The sequence below is a fragment of the Antechinus flavipes genome, chromosome 2 (genome assembly GCF_016432865.1).
Source record: "Antechinus flavipes isolate AdamAnt ecotype Samford, QLD, Australia chromosome 2, AdamAnt_v2, whole genome shotgun sequence".
NCBI lineage: Eukaryota > Metazoa > Chordata > Mammalia > Dasyuromorphia > Dasyuridae > Antechinus > Antechinus flavipes.
In genome coordinates, this window is record NC_067399.1 from 642018664 (window position 1) to 642043632 (window position 24969).

A 24969-nucleotide genomic window follows, 5' to 3' on the forward strand; every position below is an offset into this window, starting at 1 on the left:
CTTCTGGCTTTCTGTCTAAATCCTATCAGCCTTTCTCCATTTTTCACAGGCTTTGGATGAGGTTTTAGTTGGATTCCTTTTCCTTGCTCTCTCTCGGGCCACCATCTTCCTTTCCCCACTGCTCTCCCTTCTCTTTCCCCATAAGTTCCTCTTTCCATCCTTCTCTTTTCTCCTCCTTAGGTAGTCTCCCTTCTTCCCACCTCCTTTTCTTACTACTTATTCTCTACAAAGTTTTCTCTCCCCTTGCTGGTTTTCTCCCCCCAGCCCTCACACGCACACTCAGCCTTTTGGTGGTGATGCTCATGGGGTGGAGCAAATGGCTTGGGAAGGGGAGAGAGGGAGGAAGGACAAAGAGTTCCATTGCTCTTCCTTTGTGGGCGGTTCCTTGTCCTTCTGGTCTGCTTCTTATTTAAATCTGTTTTCTGCCTTGGGGGCGAGGGGCGGGGAAGGGAGGAGGGATGTCAGTTTATCTTAGACTAGTGGAAGAAACAAAAAGGTATTTGAGATTCTGAACCACCCTTGGAGGGAGAGCCCAAAAGGTGGGGCTCACCAACTGGTTTCCCTGTGTCAGAAGGTCCCAGGAGAGCTGATCTCCTCTTCTTGTACTTTCTCCTTAAGTGGATGTTGTAAAAGTGGTCACTACAGAGTGAGCAGCCGGAGGCCCAAAAGGTTCTTCTGTGTGCCTGTTATTCCGAAGCAGAAAATTTCGTCTCGGGGGATGTGGAGGCCAGAAAGTCAGACAAGAACCTTGGATTTGAGTAGGAAAATGTGGATAAAAATTCTATCTCTGCTGCTTCCCATCTGTGTGACCTTGGACACATCATTTAAACCGAGTGTCCTTAAAACTAAGTGTCCTTAATCTTTATCTATTAACATCAGAGAATGACTTATAAGGTTCTCTCTAGTGCAAAATCCTATGAATATTTTTCTGCAATACAGATCGGTCTTCTGGCTTGGGAAAGTCAAATTGTCCATGTCTGAGCATTAGTGTGGCCGTGACTTGTGGGTGCTTTTGATCAAAACAGTCAAAAAGTTTGCACTTAGCACAGTGACTAGCACATAGTAGGCACTTCATCAGTCATTTATTAAATGTCTACTATGTGCCAGGCACTGAGAATAGAGATAAAAATGAAAACCTCCCTACCTTAAAGATCATGTATTTTATGGGAGACACGTGAATATACAAGCCCCCCCACCCATCCACAGTAATTTTTAAAGCATATAGAAACAGTACCTATAAAGCAAATACAAGGGAATTTTGCACTGAGTGTGAATTCTTTGTGCATGGATATTAGTGTGGATGGATGAGTTTGTGCACAAAAAATGTTATCTTTGCAAACACATCTGCAGCTCTGTGTGCATGCTCATTTTGTTCATGGCTCATTTGTACAGATGTGTCCCGTGTCCTTTCCCCATAAAACACTGGCTTTAATCTGATAAATCCCTGAAAGCATTTGGATCGTAACATCTTAAATTTAGACCTGGAAGGCACCTTAGCGACCATTTTTCTGCCTTCTTCATTTTACAGCGCAGGAAACCAAGTCTCACTCAGGACTCTGCGTGGGGTGGCAATTTGCTATGTCAGATCCAGGCTAGGGTCCATGGACCCTAAATTCAAATTCATCTCTTTTTCCCACTACAATCGACTGTCCCTCCCCTTTCCCCTTAACTCGGGAGAGAGGGGAGAGTGGGACCGTCAACTTTGCGGCTTTAGCCCCTTAACGTTAGCCCCCTAACGTTTCCTAGGTAAGGTTCCCTTCCCCTCCTTGCCCCAGAGACCTATTTAACTCTGTTTCCCCTTCCTGCCCGCCTCCTGCAGCCGAGGTGTTTAGGGAAGGCAGCCCCAGGGCAGGTCGCACCCCCCCCCCCCAGGGAGGTGGAGAAGAGGGGGGAGCTTGGAGGGCAGAGGCTGGACCCGAGGCTGAAGCTAAACCCGCCTTAAGTTACTGTAATCACTTCACTTCTAGTCCCGACTGGTTTTCTCCCTGGGGCTGGGGGTGTGGGTGAGTATGTAGGGATGCGTGCAAGCTGAGTGGGACAGGGGATTGCCTCCCTGTTCTGTTTCCAGGAGCTGGGGAAGCTCCGCAAACTCCCTTTGGAAGTCATTCCCGAGCAGAGGGGATGATGGGTGGATGAGCCGGGGGGCTATCCCTGCCCTGGCTTGGAGAACAAACTTTTCCTCTCTCTAGCCCGGAAGGCATCCCCCCTCTCAGGACGCTTGCATCCCACAAACAATACCGTTTTTGTTTTCTTTTATTTGTATGCACACTTTTTTTTTTTTTTTTTTTTTTAAGACTACGGGGAGGTTTTTGCTTTCTTTCCAAAGCTCCTTTTAACTTTTTGCTTTTCGCTTTGTGTCTGGGGTCAAAAGGAACATCCACTGGGAAGATGCCATCCCTGGCATCGGCAAACCAGAGCTTCGGGGAGCCCGAGGATTATTCCTACGGGGAGTGGTACATTGATGGACCCACCTCAGGTGAAAAGGCACCGCAACCAGAGCCGTAAGTTTGGACACTCCCTTTCCTAGCTTCCCCGGGGGGATTGGCGTTCCAATAGCTCCTCTGCTCCGGGGTTAAGTAGCAGTTAGCGCAGAGCGAGGAATTCTAGCCCTAACTCGGCAACTGAATTGGCTGAATGATCTTGGGCTTGTCATGAACTTTTCCCGGAGTTTCAAGATTTTCCCATCTGTAAAATGGGTTTAAAAAAAAATTCTCCTCCACCTATGTCAAAAGGACTGGTATGGAGAATTATTGAATTGTAAAAGTTGAAAAAGTGTTTTGCAAAATATAGCAGGTAATGAGAGTACCCCCCCAAGCCATGTTTTATGTTATCCTGAGAGACCTTTTATTCAACCTCTTTAATATAATCCATCACCTCCTAGCTGGAAAGTTCTGTTGAGATTCAACTCTTTCTGTATTTATGATCGGGTAAATTGCCTCTTCTCTCTGGGTCTCAGTCTCATCCTCTATAAATGGGAGTGTTGAAATTAAGAGTCATAAGCCTCAGGTTAAAATCCTGCCTCATCTCCACCATCTGTGCGACTTAGAGAAAATCACTTAGTTCATTTGGGTCTCAATTTCCTCAATTGTGAAATGAGGGACTTGGACTAGATGATCCATGACCCTATGATTCCCAACGCCCCCAATGTCCTTTCTAATTCTGACAATCTATGTAGAAAAGTTTTATTCCGTGTAGAGAAAACTCTATTGAGTAATGTCTGGTTTTCTGCTAGAAAGTGGATAAGAAGAAGGGAGATTCAAGAAACAGCCTTGGAAGCAGAAGTAAATTATTCTGGAAATACCGAGGATCTTTTTATTTGAGGGGTCGCTTTCTTAGCTGTTATTAGTGTTATTCTGGGTCCCTGATCTTTTAATATGTAAATGAAACGATAGCTTTACTTTGTTAGAAAGCTGGATGGGAGGAGAGAAAGGTAGAAACGGCCTCATTTATCTTCACTCTGAAACTTTGATGTCATTATTTAGACCAAGCATGTCAGAAAAGTGAGGGCTACACCCGATAAATCATCTCCACTGGGGCAGGTCTTAGAGTAGGGTTCTTGTTCTCTTCCCATTCTTTTTCCCACAGCCAGCCTCCTGCCAAAGCCTGGCCCCCTCCCCACTTCGAAAATCTGTTTTATGAGGTAGGAAACGGCATAGGTGAGGTGAGGGAATTGCAGAACCAGCTGTACTCACATCTGCTTCACATCAGCTTGAACCGGAGAAACTAGAGATGGAAAAAACAACAACTAGTGAATGTTAGTCCCTGGGGCCTCGGGACTGGGTTATTCGGGCAAGGGAGATTATCCGCGGCTGGTTATGAGAGAGGTTTAATAGTTCCAAGAGGCTCCAGTCACCCTGCTTATTGGTGGGGGCAAAGGAAAGGCTGGATGTGGAATGGTGGCCAGGACTCATAAGCAGGGCTTTGTCCCATTCATTTCTCCTTCTCTTCTTCTGCCCTGGCTAGAATACGGGGAGAAGCTTGGGTTTGGGGAATAAAGAGAGGAGATGAATCGTTTGAATCAGAGTACGTTTTGGGAAGAAGCTAAAGGAGGAAAGAGAATGAAAGATGGAGAAAATGAATGCAGGAGAAAGTAGAATCTCGGAATAGAAGTTGAGAAAGGGGGAAAAACATTTCAGGAACAGGAATCCCATCCCTACAGGGCAGGAATTTCCCAAAATTTACCCCAATGCTATCCAGGGTTCTAGGCTAACTTTTGCTATCTGACCACAAATTTCTGTGGCGATATTACATCACCCTTAATTAAGAACCGAGGAGAGTTCTGTCTCTTCTTGGGCTGCTGGGAAACTGTAAAAGTCTAAGGAGCCTTGAAGAGAATCCAGTCTCCTACTGAGTCACTGAGAGACTCTGGGTAAACCAAATGCTTTTTAAAGGCTTTGTTTCCCTATCTGGCAAGCTGGCAATGTGGATATTGTATTAGGGAGTCACCTTCAGGGCCGGGACAAGGTAGGAGGGAGGGAGCTTCAATGGCATCCTTCAGTTTAATCTGGATGTCAAGGAGTTACCTCTGCCTCGGCTCTTCCTGGCTTCTAATCCATCAATGTCCCAATGCATCCGTGACATGTACCATATGGGAACACATTCCACTGATGTGTCTCCTCATCCCTCCATGATGCTTCATGTCCAGAAACCCTTCACAGAAGGCTCCGTCCCTATCCCCCAAATGCTGGGACTTTTTCTCTATGTCCCCGGATCATAGGACCCAGAATTGTAGGGGACCTTGTAGGGGATCCCTCATTTTGAAGATGAGAAATCCAGAGATATTAAGTGACTCATCAAAGATAAGTCAGAATTTGAACTTGGATCTTCCGACTCCAAAACTGGGTTTCTTTCTCCCTATATCACATCTGATTCTCCTTGCAATTACTGAAGCAAAATCAAGAAAATTAAGTCAAGACTATGACGGGAGGGGTTGGGGGTCGCTGGCTGTTGGATGAGGAGGGATTGATCACAAATGTGACAGTGGGAGTTTTTAGGATTCTTAAGCATCCTGCGAGGTATGTGCCGTCATTAAGTAACAGTCTGAAGATGAGGTCGTGACCGGAGTCCAGTCACTTTGCCAGCTTTCCAGCATTCAGATTCCCCCCGCTGCTCTTGGGAACAGGCTGGGATCCTGTGGGTTTTACCCCTGCTTGACTCCTTTTTTGGAGAGGAAATTCAAATGAGTCAGACAGGTGGACACTGAATAAAGTGAATCAATGACGGCCCAGCCCTGACCTTGCCACTGATCGCCATTATCATGATGGACCTTGACCATGACCTTGTGAGTAGATGCAGCCCCATTTTTGCAAATGAAACCAAAGAAGTGAAAAGAAGGCGGTTTTTTGGGTGTTTTTTGCCTTTCTCTGTATCCCCGGCACTTTAGCAAGTGGCTGGCGCTAGGAAGGGCCACATAAACATGCCCTGACGGCCTGGGCTCCTGGCTCTGCGCTTTCTATAACAAAGTCAGGCTTCCAGTTAACGGTAGTAGTGGGACTCCATCCTTGGTCTTCCGCCTGTTAAGTCCCATATTTGTTCCACTACACAAAGTGATGACAGACGATGAAAGGGGATTGAGGGGGGGAGACTAGGGCTCCATAGCTCTCTGTGAGGCTTGGAAGCAGCAACAGAGAGCCCAGGGCTGTGGAGCGTATCCCATTACCAAAAATGCGTGGTGGTGGCCAGATCCTGAGCTTACGTTGGACTTAAATAGAGGGGATGTGGCTCAAAACAAATGAATCACTGGCCTGGGACTATGATATTTTGTGGTTGCAAGGAGACATTTAAAAAAAAAAAAGGATTATTATAATGCTGTTGGACCTTTGGGAATCGGCTTCTATCACTACTTTTGCTTCTCCCCAGCTGTGATTTTGAAAGGGGCGTGTAATCTACTGATTTCTTTTTTTGGGGGGGGAGGTTCACAAGTGACTGAGGGCAGTGAGGTGCAAAAAGTCTTTCTCGATCCACCTTAATCTAAACGTCTGTCATTCCTCTGAGATGATTTATGCTGCCCCCATTTATCCGGCTGTTATCCTATTTTTGTGTAGTTTGCAGATTATCTCTTGTGAACTCCTCCAGGCCAGGGATTTTTAATTTTTTGACTTTTGCCTTTCTTTGTACACCCAGTACTTTAACACGTTATCTGGCACAAAACAGGAGCTTAATAAATAAAACTGGCTGACTGACTGGGTTCAGATCCTGGCTGTACTTGCCCATAATAAAATGATTTGGGGCACCATCATCAGAAGGCAACATGATTTTGTGCCTCAGTTTCTCTAGTTGTCTAGTTTAGCATTTTTCTACCACAATTAGGTCATAGTTGATCCTCAGAAAAAGCCATCAAAATACGGAAAAGTTACTATTCCCTCAGCATTCATAGACAGTTAGAATCACACAATCATATGATCATAGACTGGAAGGGACCTTTGAGATTTTCAAATGAAATCCTCTCATTTTACAGATTAGTAAATCATCCAGAAAAGTGAAGTGATCTGCTCAAGATTACACAAATAGTAAGTGGCAGGTTTAGAATTAAAACTTGGTCTTTTGACTCGAAGCACCATGTTCTTCTTTGTCTACCTTGCTTGATCAGCTATTCTTTATGCATTTCCTTATACTTATCATTTCTTTTAGAAATGGCAATGGCATTTTAAAAATCTTTCTTTGTATTTTATTTCTCAATATCAAGCATTTATTTTTCTTTTGCTCCATTCTCTCTCATTTTAAAGACAAACAACCATAGTCTAGCAAAACAAATTTCTACCTTGTCCATACACAAAAATGTATAAATGGTTTCATATCCCAAGTTTATCACTTCTCTAACCAGAATGAGGAGCAGAGTTTATCACCAGTTCTTTGGAATCATCCTTAATTGCTGCGATGATCAGAAATCTGTCAATGTTGCTTGTTCTTATAATATTTTCATTCAACAAATTATTTTCTTGATCCAACATCTGCCCTCTTCTCTCCCTTCCCTTCTTCCTCCTCTTCTTTCTCATTCTCTTCTTCCTTCTCTCTTTTTCTCTCTCTCTCTCTCTTCCCTCCTTCCCTCCTCTTCTTGCTTCTTCTCCTCTTCCTCTTCCTCTTTCTTGCCTCGGCTTTTTTTCTTCTCCCTCTCCCCTCATCCTTTCACTATCTTCCTTCCTTCCTTAGGCTAGCAGGAATCTCAGAGATCATCTAACTCAGGGATTCTTAATTCATGGTCTGCAAACCTCCAAAAGACCCATGACTAGATTTCAGAGATCTATATGAATGTGGATGGAAAAAAACCACACCTTTATTTTCAGTGGCTTTTGAATCTTTTGTAATCATAAGTATTTTATTTTATGGATTTAAAACAGATACATAATGATAATTGTAAAGATATATATAAAGGAATTGCACATGTTTAACATATTGGATTGCTTGCCATCTAAGGGAGGGGGTAGAGGGAAGGGAGGGATAAAAAATTGGAACACAAGATTTTGCAAGGGTGAATGTTGGGAACTATCTATGCATGTGTTTTGAAAATAAAAAGCTTTAAAAAATGGAGAAAAGGAAAATTCAGTAACACTGAATGTCTTATGAGCAAATTTACATTTTCTGAAGCATCTTATCTGCCACAAGGACATTTTTTCTTACTGTATAAGAGAATTTTAAAAGTTTAATAAAATTATTAATTTTATCAATGGAACATAAGAGGAAAATAAATTCAATGAAAAATAAGTACATAAAAATGATTTTCCTATAACTTTTTTCTTTAGGCCGGATGATTTGTATCTCGCTTATGCTCTTATCACATTATGTTTTGCTATAATAAGAAAAAAACAAATGCACATTTATTTTAATAGATTCATTATTTGAGAAGGGGTCCACAGGCTCCCAAAGAAAAGGAAGACTCTCTGATCTAATCCAATGCTTATTTGACAGGGGAGGAATTGGGAGCCTAGAACAATGAAATGAATCATCCCCATCTCCAGTAGTTGAGAGTCAGCCATATGTATATGTACAGGAGCCCCAAGTCCTGATTCTAAATTTTTTTAAGGTAATTAGGCTTAAATGATTTGCCTAGGGTCACGTAGCTAATCTCCATTCTGGATTTGAACTCAGGTCCTCCTGTTTCTAAACTCAGTGCTCTAGCCACTGTACTATCCAGTGGGTCCCCGACTCTAAATCTGATTGTCTTTCTAAGTACCACACTGCCCTTGGTATCTGTCCCTGCCATGGAGGAACTAAAATTCTAATTTAGAGGTATGATGTCTTGTAAGATATTCTCCTAATCAGAGCCATAGGAAGTCCAAAGATTTCCTGTGAGGTCTCTTCTAGTCATGGGATCTTAAAATCCTGGAAAATAGCAGTTTCCCTGCCAGGGAGCCTAGATACATGCTCATGGTTCTCTGTCCTAGGCTGCATCCCTCATCAAGCCCTTAGGAAAACCTAGCCCAGCTGCACTCCAGGTGAGATCTGGGATGACTTGGCAATGGCCATTAGCACAAACTATTTCCTTCCTTTGTGATGAACGCAACGCTGTTGAGGACTGGACAATATTCTCTAAGTTCATAGAATGAATGTATTGCCCTGCTCTGGGGTCTGCATTTTAAGAAAAGACCTGCTGGATGGGGGCAGGGAGAGGAAGAAGGGAAAGGGGGTTGTTCTGTGGAGGCCCACAGACCATCTGCATAATACATGCTGGGATTTATAAGGCAGAGAGTAATTTCTGTAAATCCAATCCTGCTTCCCTCTGGGGAGACAGACTTGTGGTGAACATTGAGCCTGGTTTTTTTCCCTTGAATGCCTTCTTCCTGCGCAGAGAAACCTGCCTTCCTTTCCTTAACTCCTTTTATTCTGTGCTGGGATGAGGGGGAGGTGGGAAAACTCAGCCAGAGGGCTTTTTAATAGGTTTCATAGTAAAAAGAGCAGAAACAGGATCTAGTGCTCAGGGGGATGTTGGGAAGCGTCTCATCTCAACCCTCATTTTACAGATGAGTGAATGGATGGCTATATGAATGAATGAAAGAGCAAAGAAATGAATGAAAAAACCTGTTTCATTTATTAAGCACTTACTTTGTACCATAATCTGTGCTAAGTGCTGAGAATACACATTTTTAATTAACTTTTTTTTAAAACTGGCCATTTATTTACTCAATTGGAATTTATTTTTTCCAATCCCATGATAGACACTGAAAAAAAAAAAGCAATTACTACCCTGAAGTAGCTTACACTCTAAAACATAGAAGAAAGTGGTTGCCAGGGAGGGGTAATTTTGGTTTGGAAAGTTACAGGGAATCTGATTAGAATCAGAAGAAAGAAAGTTAACATATCCTTTCCAGGATTAATGGCAGTATTGATTTGATTATAGTTCTAAAGTTCAGCCAGGCAGCTGGCAACAAAGTAGTGGGAGAGCTGAGTGGGGTTTGGCCAGGGCTGATCTGAAATAGTGAGTCCTGGGAGGGATAAAACAGATGGCCCTTGGAGAGGTTCAAATGATTCCCCAAACTCAAGTCTTCTGGATCCAAATCAAGGAGATGATCTATGTAAGCATTTGCAAATTTTAAAGTGCTGTGTGTGTTAATGATTATCGCTCTTTCTTTTGTATCATGATTCTTTCTTTGTACACAGACCCCAAAGTGAATCCAGAGCCCAGGGCCCAACTTGACTTTCCAGACTTCTTACTCGCCCTTACCTGGTTCTATTGGGCCCTGGGTTCTAAAGCTCACCTATTATCATCCATCTTTAGTTTCCTGATTTTCAATGTCCTGTTTTCCACTGGGTCTTAGTGATAGCTAATGGCTTCGTAATCAGATAAAACATATCTTAAAGAACAGGACACTGAACCTAGTATAACGAACAGTGCTTGGCACATGATAGGCAGCTAACAAATGCTTGTTGATTGTTTGAGAGCAGAACGGTTTGATGTCACAGAAGTATTAAGTCCCAGAGTTAAGGTTCAGACAGAGGTCTCCTGACTCCAAATCTTACCTCCTGCTCTTTGTGCCATCTATTCCATCCTTTGCTTGAGAACTCCAGGCGAAGGAAGCTCCTGAAGCAGCTTTGGGCAGCTCACACTGGGCAACTTCATCCCATTGTGGTGATGGTTGTTCATCCTTTGAACCATGACATCAGGGAAGTGGTCCCATGACCATGATTTGAGGGAGGAAGGGAGGAATGGGCAAGGTCACCTGCCTCATTTTCCCCTCCAGAGCCTTCTGGGCCCAGTGTCATCTGTAGATCAGGATGATTGGAGATGGTCCTGGTTGAAATTGGAGACTTGAGCCTTTTTAAGCTAATATCTTGTACAGCTCTCAGTTTGACTGAGGTCATACTCATTCAAGTGATGAAGACTAAATAGAAATTGAGAGAAAGAATGGCCTCTTTCACTTATTCCAAAAAATTTAAGTTAAGTGAATGAATGACTGACTGAATGAATGAATCTGGGAATGTAAAGTCGGGGTTTCTGGCCAAAGCAGAAAAGTTCAGTCTGAGTTGATCAGGACCCAAATAATGACCAATTGAAATTCGGCCTAGGACCTACTGGAGGCCAATTAGAATCAGATTGGTTTTAGTTTAAAGCCTGATCCTTAAGAAAGAAATCTAGCTAATAAACCCCAAGATTTAGGGGGGGATTCAGAGGTAGAAAAGACAAAGAAAAATGCTTTTAAGAGCATTTTTAGATAAGCATATGGTACCCTATGTGGACAGAGGGAGGAAAGGAGGGAAGGATAGCAAATAATCAATAACTCAAATAATGCTTGGAAGGTGGGTGAAATTCTATTTATCTCAGCTACCATAGACACTTCCTAGTGGTAAGATTAGTCCCTAAATCATAAGTTTCTCCTTAACTCCTTCTCAAGGTACTTTGCTGCAAAATTGTCCTAGGAACTGATGTCATCTTAACCTTTATTTATTTTTTACCTAGATTTATTTGAAGCTGAGACATTATTTTTACAAACATGTCATGGGAGTGACTAAAATAAAACACATTTAACCCAGAGGGGAAAAAAGTCTGTCTCAGGAAAAGTGACAAGGGCATAGCCAATATTTTTCTGTCCTACCCCCTCCTTAGGGATATAAAACCTCTTCTTTGAGGAACTATAAAGCTGTTTTCTGACTTCTGCCAGTCTTTTAACACCAGAAGTACCAAGCATCCCTCCAAGGGCAGGACAGTGAGACTCAGGGCTGCTTGTGCTACAGGATGGCCACAAATAGAAGGCAGGATAGAGAAGAAGGAAAGGAAAGAGGACGGATGGAAGGAAGGGAGAAAGGAAGGGAGGGAGAAAGAAAGGAGAAAATGAGCATCATTAAGTGCTTATTATTTGCCAGGCACTGTGCTAAGTGGTTTACAAGTATTATTTCCTCACAACAACCCTGAAGATGTGTGCTACATTTATCCCCATTTTACAGTTGGGGAACCTGAGGTACACAGGCCCGGGTCACACAGCTAGCGAATGTCTGGGTCAGATCAGAACTCGGCTTCTGGACTTCGGGCCCAGCACTCCGGCCACTGCACACTCAGCTGTCTCTCAGGGCCAGTGATAATGGACAGCAGGGCTGCTGTAGCCACCAGGTCCTGGGTATCCATCAATACACATCGTTAGCCTTTTAAGTCGCTCATCTCAGTCACTTCTAGCACTCTGTGTTTTAAACCATCACTCTCTGCTCTAAAAGGCTAATGTAATACAGCTCATCAAATGGCTCTGGCCACCAAGCGTGGGGTTTCTCTGTCCCCCCCAGGAGCCTCCCCCTGCCTTTCTCCACCATCTCCCCCTCAGCTGCCCGGGGGCCCAAGTTTCGGAAGGCCCACTAATGGCCCATGATCCTGTCGTCCCTTGCCCCCTAGTCTGATGAAATAATAATAAAATCCCCAAACCTCGGAGCTAGAAGGGTCCCTAGTACCTCTCCATCCAGTAGAACAAATCACAACAAACCAGACAATTGTCTCAGTTCCACGTGGGGACATGTGGCCTGGAAAACTCCCTTCCTCCCAACACAGCCCATTCCATTTGTGACAAGTTCACAACTTTAGATCTGGGAGAGACTTTTCTCACTCACCTAACGCTGCCCGTCCCGTTTTACAAAGGAGGAAAATGGGGCCCATTGAGATTGTTCCCTGTCCAAGGTCATTCAGCAAGTGGCAGAACCAGGAATTACCCAAACTTCCCTGACCGAGCCCAGCGCTCCCCCCGTACAGCTGGCCATGAGACGGGCCTGACTGTTTGTTGTGTGGCAGAGTGGACAGCGGATAAGAGATTTGTTCTAATTTTGCCCTTTGGGGCTAAAAAAAACAAATCTAATCTCTCTTCATGTCAGTCCTGGTAAACAGTCATCACATGCCCCAAGATTTCTCTTCCCCAGAGATCAGGGCAAACACTCACAGTTCTTCCAGGGAGTCCTTTCCATACTCAGGCACACATTCCACTTTCTCACCGCCCCAGACCAAACAAATAATCTGACTGAGATCTGAACAGGACGGAGCAGGATGGGACTCTCCTCCTACCTCACCTCAGAGCATTGGGACAGGGCAGCAGCAGCCTTGGGGTCTGGCCAGGCAACTACTGGCAGTCAGATGCTGGGGAAGTCATTCAATTTCCTGCCTCAAGAATCGGTAAGCTCTTACAGACAACTGTGTCTGGCTTTCCCACACCAGAAGTCCCCATATTTACATTTACAAAATCACAATCTTTCATGCATTTACTTAAGATCATATTTCCCTTTTTTTTAGACGTCATATCACAATGTGGATTCCCACTGAATCTGTTGTTGGGATCATTGTCTAGCTACTTTTCTACCATCTTTTACTTGGACAGTTCATTTTTCAAACCCAAACACTTTAGAGAATTCACTATTAAATTTCATCTTATTAGGTTAAGTCCATCATTCTAACCTAGGTCTTTCTGAATTTCAAATCCATAATCCAAGATATCTTTCCTAGCTTTGTGTTAGTCACATATTTGGTAATTAAATACTGTCCTTGCCTTTATCCAACTCATTGCTAAATATGGTGAGTAAGATAGGACCAAGCATGGATAATGGAACATTTTATCAGGGATTTCCCTGAAGGTTGACAGGAGTCCACCAAAAAGTCATTTTAAAGATTTGTAATATGTATGTGTACATATTATGTGTGTATATATGTATATAGTGTTTATATTTATATCTTATATATAGAGAGAGACATTTGTTATTCAGAAATTTCAGTTGTGTCTGATTCTTCATGACCCCATATGGGGTTTTCTTGGCAAATTGCTGGATTGGTTTATCATTTACTTCTCCAGCTCATCGTATAGACAAAGAAATTGAGCCCTCCAAGAAATCTAAGCCCAGTTCCCCGTGGTGCCCCTCTCTATGTCCCCCTCTCAGCCTTATTTCCGAACTAAGCATCTTCGTTTCCTTCAATACTCTTCACATGACATGATATACCAATATACCATCTGCAGTCTGACCAGGGCACAGAGCAGGGAAGATCTTCCTCTGGACTCTCTCCGTGCAGCCTAAGATTAAATTACCTTTTGGTTATCACATCATACTCTTACTTTATATTGAGTTTACTGTCTGGTAAAAGCCACAGACTTTTTTTTCTTTTTAACATGAACTGTAATTGTCTACCCATATCTCTCTCCTCACCCCTTTATATATATACAATTGAGTTTTTTCAACCTTTGTTTACAATCCCTATTGAATTTCTTCTTCTTAGATTCAGAATATTATTTTAACCTGTTGAGATATATGAGGAACACAATTCTGTTATTCAACGGCCCCTCCTGGTTCATGCCATCCACAAATATGAGAAGCGAGCTATCTATGCTTTTATTCAAGACAATGGAAAAATTGCATTTAATGAACACTTCTGTGATGCTCACCTAGAGATCTCCCTCATAGTCAATATTTTTCATCACTTTTTGGTTCTGTCCAGTCACGTTTGAAATGTGCCTCCATATACAATCTCTCAAGCACCTCAGTGGTAAGGAGCTCAAATACAATCTTAGACAGTTAAGAGCTGTGTTCCCCTGGGCAAGTTATTTAACCCCAATTGCTTCTAAAAGCACCCCCCAAAAAAAAAAAACTTAATCACTCTCACCTCTCCTATCTTTTCATCTGACCATGTCTCTTCCATCTGGTCTATGGAATTGCTGATAAATCAGATAAATTTCAACTCTGGCAGCTGCAAAATTCGTGTGGCAGGTTGTGTTGTTGTTGTTGTTTGTCCTTCGTTCTGGAAGAGGACCATGACATCATGGAGGTGATGTTCAAGAGGATTGGATTGAAGTGAGGGAGGGCTGGGCCCCTCCAGAGTCCCCTGGGTCCAGTGGCCAGATATAATCAGGATGACTGGAGATGTTCCTGGATGCAATGGGAGACTTTGCCCTTTTTAAGCTAAGTTCCAAAGATCTCAGTTTGACTGAGGTCATACCCATTCAAGTGATCAAGACTAAATAGAAATTGAGGGAAAGAATGGCCTCTTTGACCTAGTCCAAAAAAATCTAAATAAATAAGTGAATGAATACATCTGGAGGGTTTCTGGCCAAAGCAGAAATGACTGCTATTCACATTCAATCTGAGTCAATCAGGACTGAAATGATAACCAAATGGAACTTGGCCTAGGACCTACTGAAGGCCAATTAGAATCAGATTGGTTTTGGTTTAAGACCTGGTCCTTAAGAAAGAAATCTAGCTAATAAACCTCAAGATCTCTTGGGAGGATTCAGAGATGTAAAAGAGAAAAAAAATGCTTTTAAGAGTCGGTTCTTGGTCATCCCATATTAAGTCCTACATGATCACTGCTTCTCTGGTTGCAGACAGACAGGAGTCCTAGAGAGACCTCTCTGCTGAGTATCTCTCTCCCTGAAGAGCAGAAATCAAAAATGCTAGCTGGAAAGGAATTATAAAACTACTGACTGTGGGAGTATCGGGGCTGGCTGACTCTGTAGGTGATGAGATGGTGGAGAAATGTCCTTCTCTGGATTGATCTACTCTGAATTTTATCATGAGGAAAACATTAAAACTTCCATTTGCACATTGCTCTATGCTTTCTAAAGCATTTTCCCATCTGCCATTTGGTCTTCACAGTATCTTTGCAAGAGTATCAGGGCAGGGATTATTATTATTATCCCATAACACGCTTGAGAAGACTGAGACCCAAAGACAGGAAGCATCTTGCCCAAGGTTATGCCCCAAGAATGAGTTAGAACAAGGCTCACAGCTGTGGAACCCAGACTTCCCGAGTCCCCCCCCATTGCACCAGATGTCCCCCAAAGGCCTATGAAAGTATTTGTTACGGGCACATCTGGAATGTTAGGAGCATCTCAAGTCCAGACTGTAGATACCTGCCTGGGGTGGGGGACAAGGACAAAGGGGAATCATTGGTTTGGTGTGTGAGCGGAGCCCATACAGTGAAGGATAGTGGGGGAGGGAGAGAACAAGCATTTATGAAGCACCCACTGTGTGCTAGGCGCTGCACTGAGTGCTTCACAAATGTCTCATTTGATGATACAAGGTGTAAAATGCAGGAGGATATGGGAGTGATCCCTCTACATGGGGAGATGTCACCAATTCACTGCAATATAGCAGGAAAAAATACCGGATTTGGAATCAGAAAACGGGTTTCAGTCCTGCTCTGCTTATCGAGTAAACCTCTGCCTTTCTGAGGCTCAATTTTCTCATGTATAAAATGAGAGAGGGGTTTGACATCTCAAATCCCTTTGGGGTCTAAACCCTATGGTCGAAGGGACACTCCAGGGTCAAGTCCCTGTCCTTGAGGAAGATGAGACGGGGGAAGTTCCACTGCACAAACCATAGAAAAATAATTCTTTTGTAAGTGATGAAGTTTGTCTTTCATACTCCTGGCATCCCCTGCTTCCTGCCTCCTCCCTGGTCTGTACAGTCCCCTTCCTATCAAAACCTGCTCTCAGGAGTTGTTTGGGCATCATTCACTGTGACTCAGGCCCTGGGCTGTGACTCCGAGGGTGCCAGAGTCCCCCTTGGGAAGTCTCAAATCCTAGACTTTTCAACGTTCAAGCTGGTAGGAACCTCCGAGATCCTTGAATCCATTTGCCAGCGGGGACATTGGGGAAAGAATCTATCTGTAGGGATATGTTTGGTAAGCATCAAGGTAGGCGGATGGTCTTTCTTGGGAACCTTAGAAATCACAGCACCGGTTATGGAGAAAAGGAGTTCCTAACTCCTTCCATCCCCTCCTAAAATCCCTGCCAAAGGAGGGGGCCAGATGACTTGCTTTGTCAGCGCTCACTCCCTAGTATTCCCCTGTGGGAGAGAGGGGAAGGGGTGGTTCTGGCTGCAGGCAATGAGGTGCCGATGTTCCCGGTTATGGGCTCACAATGTTCTCCGTCTCTGGGGCCAGGCTGCTGGAGGCCTTCCCCTGCCCTCTGCGTTGTAATTTCCCAAGCGCAATGTGAAGATGTCCTGGTGAATGTGCTCCGGGATCCAGGGCAGATGAGGGTGGGGGAATTAAGAATTGGGGCAAGAATGGGAGGTGATGGATGATGGCTCTCTTACAGCCTTCTCTCCTCCATCGACCCATCCAGTCCAAGGCCTCCTCTTTTCTCTCAAGCTGTGTTCCTCTCGAGCCCCCTCTGCCCCAATCCTTCACTTTTATAGAAATAGTTGGATTTAGGAACCCATCCAAGGACCCCGGGTCTTGTTCTTCCGAGTCATTTTTGCCAGCTAGGACTATTGAGCTATAACTGCCAACTCTACGGAGCAGCTTCTGTGTCTACAGAGATGAGGAGGAAAAGGAAGAGGAAGAGAGATTCTCTCACTGTGTGATCTCACAGGCTAGTTGGTGATGTAGAAAACCTTGGATCTGGAAGCCGCCTTAAGAGAATTATCTCATCTGACCACCTGATTTTATAGATGAGGAAACTGAGGCAGAGAGGAAGGAAGTGACTCAAAGTTTTATAAGTAGGTCTTGAAGCCAGAAGACATAAGTTCTTTGGAGGCAGAGAAACTTCCATTCTTGCCTTTGTATCGGTAGTTCCTGGCACGTCGCAGAAATTTAATAAATAACCAGTTAATTAACTTGATTTCTTGCCTGCTGATCGTCAGCTGTCCCCTGGCTCACACAAAGGGCGAGACGCGCTGGTGTAAGGTCCCGAGTGAGAATGACGGTCAGACTCTGGGGGCTGCAGAAGGGTGTGAACCCCAGGGAAGGCTCTGGGAGGAGATGATCCTGAGAAGGGACAGATTTTAGAACGGGAGGACACTGGGGGAGTGCCGTGAGGAAAATGCAGAGCCCGCAATAGCTCTGTTTGTAGCATCATGGGAAGTAGATTGACAGTCCGAAGGGATCGTAGCGGTCATGGAGGCCCATTCCTCCATTTAACCTCCAAGCCAACCGAGACCTGGTAGAGGGGAGGCGATTTCCCCCAGTGTCAGGTGCAGAATTTGAACCCAGATTCCCTGATCCCAGATCGGACGTTCTGTCCCCCTTGGGGAGGGTGAAGGACCCCACGGGGCTGGAGCATGTTGGGAGCCGTGAGAGAGGAAGGTGGCAGGGGGCTGGGAGTCCGGGAAGCGTTCCCAGAATTGTGGCCCGCAGGCACTTGTCTCTTGTTCTTGGGGCTGGGTGACTTCTGCTCACGTCTCTGCGTCTCTCTCTTTCTCGCTGTGTCTCCAGAATTATCCCAGCCTGCTACCACAGCTTCCCACCCAGCCTTTACCACACCTGCCTGGCCCCGCTGTCGGTGAGTATTCCTGGGCCTGGGACCCTCCAGAACCTGCCCTGGCCCGGGATGGGGCCTGAAGTCCTGCAGAGGGGGTGCTGAGGGCCTTCCACTCGCTCACTTGCCCCATCACCTCCTGTGGCATCAGAGGGACCCAGGGAAGTGGAACAGTCTTTGTTCTCGAGCCTATAATTCATTAGGGGAGGTGGCGTCTGTCCATCTGTGCAGACGTGTAAGCGTAGGGGGGGAACACATCAGCAGCTCAGAGGCGGGGGAGGTCTCGGGTGGAACTTGGGCTGAAAGGAAACAGATCCGAGGGGAGAAGGTGAGGAGGGAGGCAGAGATGGAGCATTACACTGAGTGGCAGGGAGAAGGCTGAACAGAGACGCTACGTTCCCCCCAACTCCCTCCTCCTCTCCATCCCTCAGGATCCTCTTCCCTTTAGATGGGGCCCTATGAAGCTAAACTATGAAGTTTAGACCTATATGTTAGGCTGGCTCCATTTTGAGGAACGACACTGGGCTTAAAGGGGGATGATCTAGGAGAAGGGAAAGAGTTCCTGGGATAAGAGGAAAGAACCCACAGTAGGGTCCTGAGTCCTTGAATACTTTAGCATCAGGGCCTGGTTTTCTGGGACAGGAGTGGACAGTTCAAGGTTTGTATAGGATTGCCCTTCCTTACTTCTTTTATGTGGTATCTCTCTTTATTAAAATATGAGTTTTTTGAGAACAGAGACTCTTGCCTTTCTGGGTATATTCCCAGTGCTTACTTAGTGTGATACGTGGCATTCAGTAAGCACTAAATAAATGCTTTTTCATTCATTCACTCACTCACTCTGTCCCCACTGATATCACATGAATTGTTACCAATCTTAGGAGTCTCTTGTCTACTCTGGATGACTACTTGTCAAAACACTGCACAGGTGATTCCTGTTCGGTACAAGTAAGTCTAAGTAAGCTCTCTTGCAGCTCTGAAGTACTGGGATTCAGGGCTTGCAATCACCCCGGGGGGACTTGCCTCTCTCTCTTGCAGCTGGCCACCGTCTTGGTGCTGTCCCTGCTAGTGAAACGCCGGAAGCTCTGCCTGAAATGCTGGAATGGGACCTTTGGACTTCCAAGGTACAGAGAAAGCTCTGGGATGGAGGGACACAGCTAAGAATCTGAACCTGCAGGACCAAAGACCAGAGATCATGTAGTCTCCAGCAGAAGAAGGCCTGGATTTAAGATCCAAGGCTAGGGGTTAAATCCCCACTCTGCTAGCTGCTTTTTGGGTGACCTTGAATAAGACTCAATTTTTTAATCTATAAAATGACAATGATAATACAGATCACCCGTCTTCAGGGATATTGGATCAGAAAGTATTTGATGAGTACGATCTGTTATTCAGAGCATTGCTCAAAGTTCACTGCCATTGGGCACCTCTCAAAAGTTAGGGGAATTTGAAGGGAGACAAGGATCTGTGACTGTCGAAGACTTGCCTGCATCCTTTGGTCCTGCAGACGCAGGTACATTCATTTGAAATTCCTAGAATCGCTTACAAGGTTTAAAAACCCTGAGGGGGGAGAGCAACCCGGAGTTAGCTGTGTGTTCCAGGGCATGTGACTTCACCTCTCTCAGACTCAGTTGCTTTAGATAGAAACAGCCCCGTCCCAGAGGGGGGTGGTGGAAATCTGGGGAGATAACAAGAAAGGTGTGAGCATCCTGTATCTAATTTAATATTTCTCTTCATCCCTGCTCCTATCCCCCAACCCCATCCCATGTATGTCATCCATTTGGCTGCAGTCCTGTGGATTTCTTGGCAACAGAAAGTGGCCGGCTGGTGCCCGTGGTTGTGTTTGGGATCCTCCTCACGAACCTCTACATGCTGGGTTTGGATGAAGACTTTTTCCCAGGTAGTCAAGGCAATACTCTGTGTGTTTGTGTATTATGTATATGTATATTTTATATGTATATATTTATATATATGTATATGAATGACATCCCTATGTTAGAGTTAAGCTACAGTGCACTTGACTGAACAGTCTTGGAATGTACTGCCCCAGCTTGGGCACAAATAGTCCATTTGAACACTTGGGGTGGATTCTCTAACTTCTTCAAATCTGCTTTGCTTGTAGAACACAGCACCTTCCCTGATGAGGGCACTTTATACAGGGTGACTTTGTACTAGGGGTCACTTCAGGGATGACCATCCTGTGCCAGTAGGATTAGGGAAGGTAAAACACAGAGGGACCTACCTATAATGGGAAAGAAGGCTCTGCTTGTAGGAGATGATGTGAGATGCTTGGAGAAGGCCTCCTTGCCAAAAAATAGTTCCCTATTTACCTGTTACAGTGTCTGAAATCTCACCATTAATACTTTCTACCCTCTTTGGGTTTAGCGTTAGAATAACGGTAATAATCGCTGATGTTTATAATGTTGAAAATAACTTACATATTGATAATAGCTATGCTATTATATAGAGCTAATGATATTATATGGAATATAATGCATTATATGTTAATGAAATATATATTATATATACATGTTTATTTATAAAGTTATTTGAAAACTTAAAATGCTATGTAAATACTAGCTATTAAATTTATTATTTATTATTATAACATTATAAATGTTGGATATAGGTAAGTAAATGGAGAACTAGAAAGGTAGATAGATAGATGCTACTTACAACATCCCTATGAGGGAAATGCTATTATCATCCCATTTTACAAATGAGAAAACTGAGTATGAGACATCTGGAGGAAAGTCACATATCTAGTAACTCTCCGAGCCAGAATTCAGACGCTAATTTTTATGATTCCAGGTCCATTGGCTATCTGGTTGCCTCTAAGTTATCCTGTATTATCCTTTTTTAAAGCACTCTCTTTTAAACAAAATTCTGGGGAAAGGTGAGGAAGTGTTACACTTAGTCACTCCTCCCTTGATGCTTTGAATTCCTTCTCCAGACTTTTGCTGTCAACTCCTCCATGTCACTCACCAGAGTGCTAGGAGTAGGCAACGTTGCCTCTCTAGCATAAGCTGCCTCTCCAGGCTTCCCTGGAGCAGGATGAATTAAGGTATTACATTTCTAGTGATTTTTTTCCCATGAAAAATAAATAAATGAGGAACTGGTGGAGCCTTGATTAAATGTCTCAAATGGGAACCAGAAGACACTGGTAAAGCCAGCAATTAGGCAAGAGTGGTCAATGAACTAGAAAGCCAGGTTTGTCTTGTTCAGCCTACAAGTAGCTGATCAGATTTGGTGATTAGCCAATAACAATTTGGATGATGCAAACCTGCCTTTCCAGATCTATGATCCAGGGACACTGAGTGAATACCAACACATGGAATCATTTTTCTGGCCTCTGGCCTTTTATAAATAGTCCATTTCAGGCTAGAGGAAGGTAGTAAGATGTGTCCAGGAAAGGGATAGGAGGGGAATGTGTAAGAAATTCCTAGAATAGGGGTAAGATATCTCACCTCTATTTAGGAGAGCTATAATCATAAATGTCAGTCTCCTGGAGAGCTGAGTTTGAAAGACTGCAGGCCGGGGGGAAAGTCATTAACCAACTCACAAGCATTTAGTGAGTCCTTCCCAGCTACGTGCTTGGTGGTAAAGAAAAAGGTATCTGCTGACTCAGATACCTGGGGAATATCAGTGAATGTTAGATTGTAGACTGCAGATGGGTTTGGGGTCAGAGAATCTGATTTTATTATTGTTCAATCATTTCAGTCATGGATGACACTTTGTGACCCCATTTGTGGGTTTCTTGGTAAAGATACTGGAGGGGGCTTCTCATTTCCTTCTCCTGCCTATTTTAAAGATGAGGAAACTGAGGCTAACAGGGTAAAATAACATGCTCAGGGTCACACAGCAATTTTCTAAGACTAGATTTGAACTCTGGTTGTCTCTCGGCACTCTATCCACTCTCCCCCAGCTGCCTTTGCTTTTGCCCTTTATTAGCTGTGTAACCTTGGCTATATCAGGTAAACACAAGGAGCCTGTTTTCTTCATATGTAAAAGGAAGGCATTGAACTCAATGATTTACAAAGCCCCATCCAGTTTTATATCTATGATTTCATGAGCATAAAGGGATGGAGTAGTCAGAGGGAGCTTCCTGGAGTAGTCACATGATATGGAAAATGCATGAGATGGCTTCTCTCTGCCCATTCCTGTCCAGAGCTCATCTGGAGTACCTGTCCAGTGTACCATGCTGGAGCATGATGCTAGCCAGCTGGAGTACCCGTCCAGTTGTGTCATTGTAGAATGGTGTGAGCCAGCTGGAGTACCCGTCCAGTTGTGCCCTGTTGTAGGATGGTGTGAGCCAGCTGGAGTACCTGTACAGTTGTATCACGGTGTAAGATGGTATTAGCCAGTTGGAGTATCCATCTAGTTGTGCCCTGTTCTATGATGGTGTTAGCCAGCTGGAGTACCCGTACAGTTGTGCCCTGTTGTAGGATGGTGTTAGCCAGCTGGAGTACCCATCCAGTTGTGCCCTGTTGTAGGATGGTGTGAGCCAGCTGGAGTACCTGTACAGTTGTACCATGTTGTAGGATGGTGTGAGCCAGCTGGAGTACCTGTACAGTTGTACCCTGTTGTAGGATGGTGTTAGCCAGCTGGAGTACCTGTACAGTTGTACCATGTTGTAGGATGGTGTTAGCCAGCTGGAGTAGTGTCCAGTTGTGCCCTGTTGTAGGATGGTGTTAGCCAGCTGGAGTACCTGTACAAGTGTACCATGGTGTAGGATGGTATTAGCCACCTGGAGTAGTGTCCAGTTGTGCCCTGTTGTAGGATGGTGTTAGCCAGCTGGAGTAGTGTCCAGTTGTGCCCTGTTGTAGGATGGTGTTAGCCAGCTGGAGTAGTGTCCAGTTGTGCCCTGTTGTAGGATGGTGTTAGCCAGCTGGAGTACCTGTACAGTTGTACCATGGTGTAGGATGGTGTTAGCCAGCTGGAGTACCTGTACAATTGTACCATGGTGTAGGATGGTGTTAGCCAGCTGGAGTAGTGTTCAGTTGTGCCCTGTTGTAGGATGGTATTAGCCAGCTGGAGTACCTGTACAGTTGTACCATGGTGTAGGATGGTGTTAGCCAGCTGGAGTACCTGTACAATTGTACCATGGTGTAGGATGGTGTTAGCCAGCTGGAGTACCTGTACAATTGTACCATGGTGTAGGATGGTATTAGCCAGCTGGAGTAGTGTTCAGTTGTGCCCTGTTGTAGGATGGTGTTAGCCAGCTGGAGTACCTGTCCAGTTGTGCCATGGTATAGGATGGTGTTAGCCAGCTGGAGTTCTTCTCCAGCTTATCCAAGTTGTGGAGTAGAAGTAGCAAGTAGGATGGTCCAGCTGCCTTACAAAGTAGGGGGTTCCCCTTCCTTGAGGATGCTCAAAGAGAGATTTCTGTGCAGAGTTGGGCAGATTGGACACTTACGTCTTAATCTCCTTCTGTCTGGGAGATTGTGTAGTTGAGGGGCCTGAGCTGGTCCTTGAAGGGCATGCAGACAGAGAGGATCCCAGAAGCCATCCCAAACGGGGGACTATGGCATGATATGCATTGGGGAAAAGCCAAGGGAAAATAGGTGCTGAGGATTGCAGAGAGAAATGTGTTGCTGAATGGGCATCTCAGACTATTGAAGACTTACATACCATCCTGAGCTCAGCTAGTCAGGTATGTGAGGTCTTGGGATCAGCCTTTCACTGAATTAGCACCTTGCAAGAATCCTTGTTCTAAATACAGAGTTCTGGCCCATAACACCTCCTGCTTTGTTTTAGAACACAGGTGGTCACGCCCTCCCTGACTTCTCAAGGAGGTGAGAAGCCCAAAAAGAAAGTGATCATGCCCTTTCTGACTTTTCAGAAAAGAGGCTGAGAACACCAAAAAAGGAGGTGATCGCATCCTTGCTGACATCTCAGGAAGGGAGATAAAAATACCAAAGGAAAATGGGGAATAAAATCAGATTAGTGGGTTTCTAAAGGGTCTTACTTGAAACAGGTATATATAAATCCATCAACATGGGAGGTATTACACATAGTAACACAGGCTAGTAATGATGTAACAAACAACATGAATCAACATTAGAAATTATACATATCTGTAAGTCCTAGAATAGTCCAAACCAATCTATTGTCCATTACTTAATGTGTCAGAGAATCTTCTGATGCCCGCAAGTTTTGAAGTCCTGCAATAGTTTTATCAACGATTTTTCATCTCAGGGAATCCAATGATTCCTGCGGGTTTTGAAGTTCTATAACAGTTTTATTATGTCTCAAGGAATCCATTGATTCCTACTGTTTTTGAAGTTCTGTAACAGTCTTATCAACAATTTTTCATCTCAAGGAATCCAGTGATTCCTGCCGGTTTTGAAGTTCTGCAATAGTCTCATTATCAGTCATGCTCTTTCAGTGTCAGATGAACATTGGACACTGCCCCTCTATCGGGTTAAAAAGCCTGTGTTTTCCCCAATTGTAATCCATTTCTGCCATCTGATTGCTTTTCAGCTGATTGATCATATCAGAATCTTGAACTTCTAAAGATTCTCTAGGTATGAATTCGGCTGCCATCATGCCCCACCTGTTTTTTGTTTGAAATCTTGGAGCTGGATATCATCTCTCATTTCCCTGGGTCAATCTACATTCTGAGGCCCAATGGAAGCCTCTGTTGAATTTTGAAACGGGGTTTGGGTCTTGTTCTCCCACCCTGTTTTCTCACTTTATCTCTATGTCTACATTGAGCTTTCAGATGCCCTACTTTACCACACTGAAAACATTGATAAGTCTCTCTGGAAGCCCCTTGCCAACAGGGACCCTGTCTTCCCATGTTCTGCATCACAGCCTGGGTATAATAAGCATTTGTGCCCATTGTGGCACAGCGTCATATGACCTCCTCTAAAGGAACATACTTGTATAGTCCCAGAATAATTATTTTGCAAACCTCATTAGCATGTTGTCTAACAAGTTGTTTGATCATTATTCCTGTAGCTGCATTTTCATCAGTAGTTCTTGTGACAGTCTGGAGATGTCCCACAAAATCAGCAAAGGGTTCATTTGGACCTTGCTCTGTTTTTGTGAAGGCTTCCTCTCGATCTTGCTTTCCTGGGAGGGAGCTCCATGCTTTTATAGCAGCAGCAGCAATTTGCTCATATGCTATCAAAGGGTAATTAATCTGTACTGAAGTGTCTGCATACTGACCTATACCAGCTAGCTGCAGTCAGCCAGGTGGAGCCAGACAAAAGCTACAAGTTTTGTCTAGGTTCTAAACATGTCCTTGCTATAGATTTCCAGTCACTAGGGATTAGAATTTCATAAACCAAATTCTCTAATACCATCTTAACATAAGATGATA

General features: G+C 44.3%; 1 protein-coding gene across 1 annotated transcript in view; it reads left to right on the plus strand.

The window, feature by feature from the left end:
* Positions 1 to 2310: 2310 nt before the first annotated feature.
* STRA6 (signaling receptor and transporter of retinol STRA6) overlaps positions 2311 to 24969 on the plus strand; it is a 54220-nt gene continuing 31561 nt past the window's right edge. Inside the window, exons 1-4 of the mRNA XM_051982261.1 lie at positions 2311 to 2501; positions 17606 to 17672; positions 18684 to 18769; positions 19433 to 19542. Of these exons, the coding sequence (XP_051838221.1) occupies positions 2389 to 2501; positions 17606 to 17672; positions 18684 to 18769; positions 19433 to 19542 (376 nt within the window). The 5' untranslated portion in view covers positions 2311 to 2388. The remainder of the gene's footprint in view (positions 2502 to 17605; positions 17673 to 18683; positions 18770 to 19432; positions 19543 to 24969) is intronic.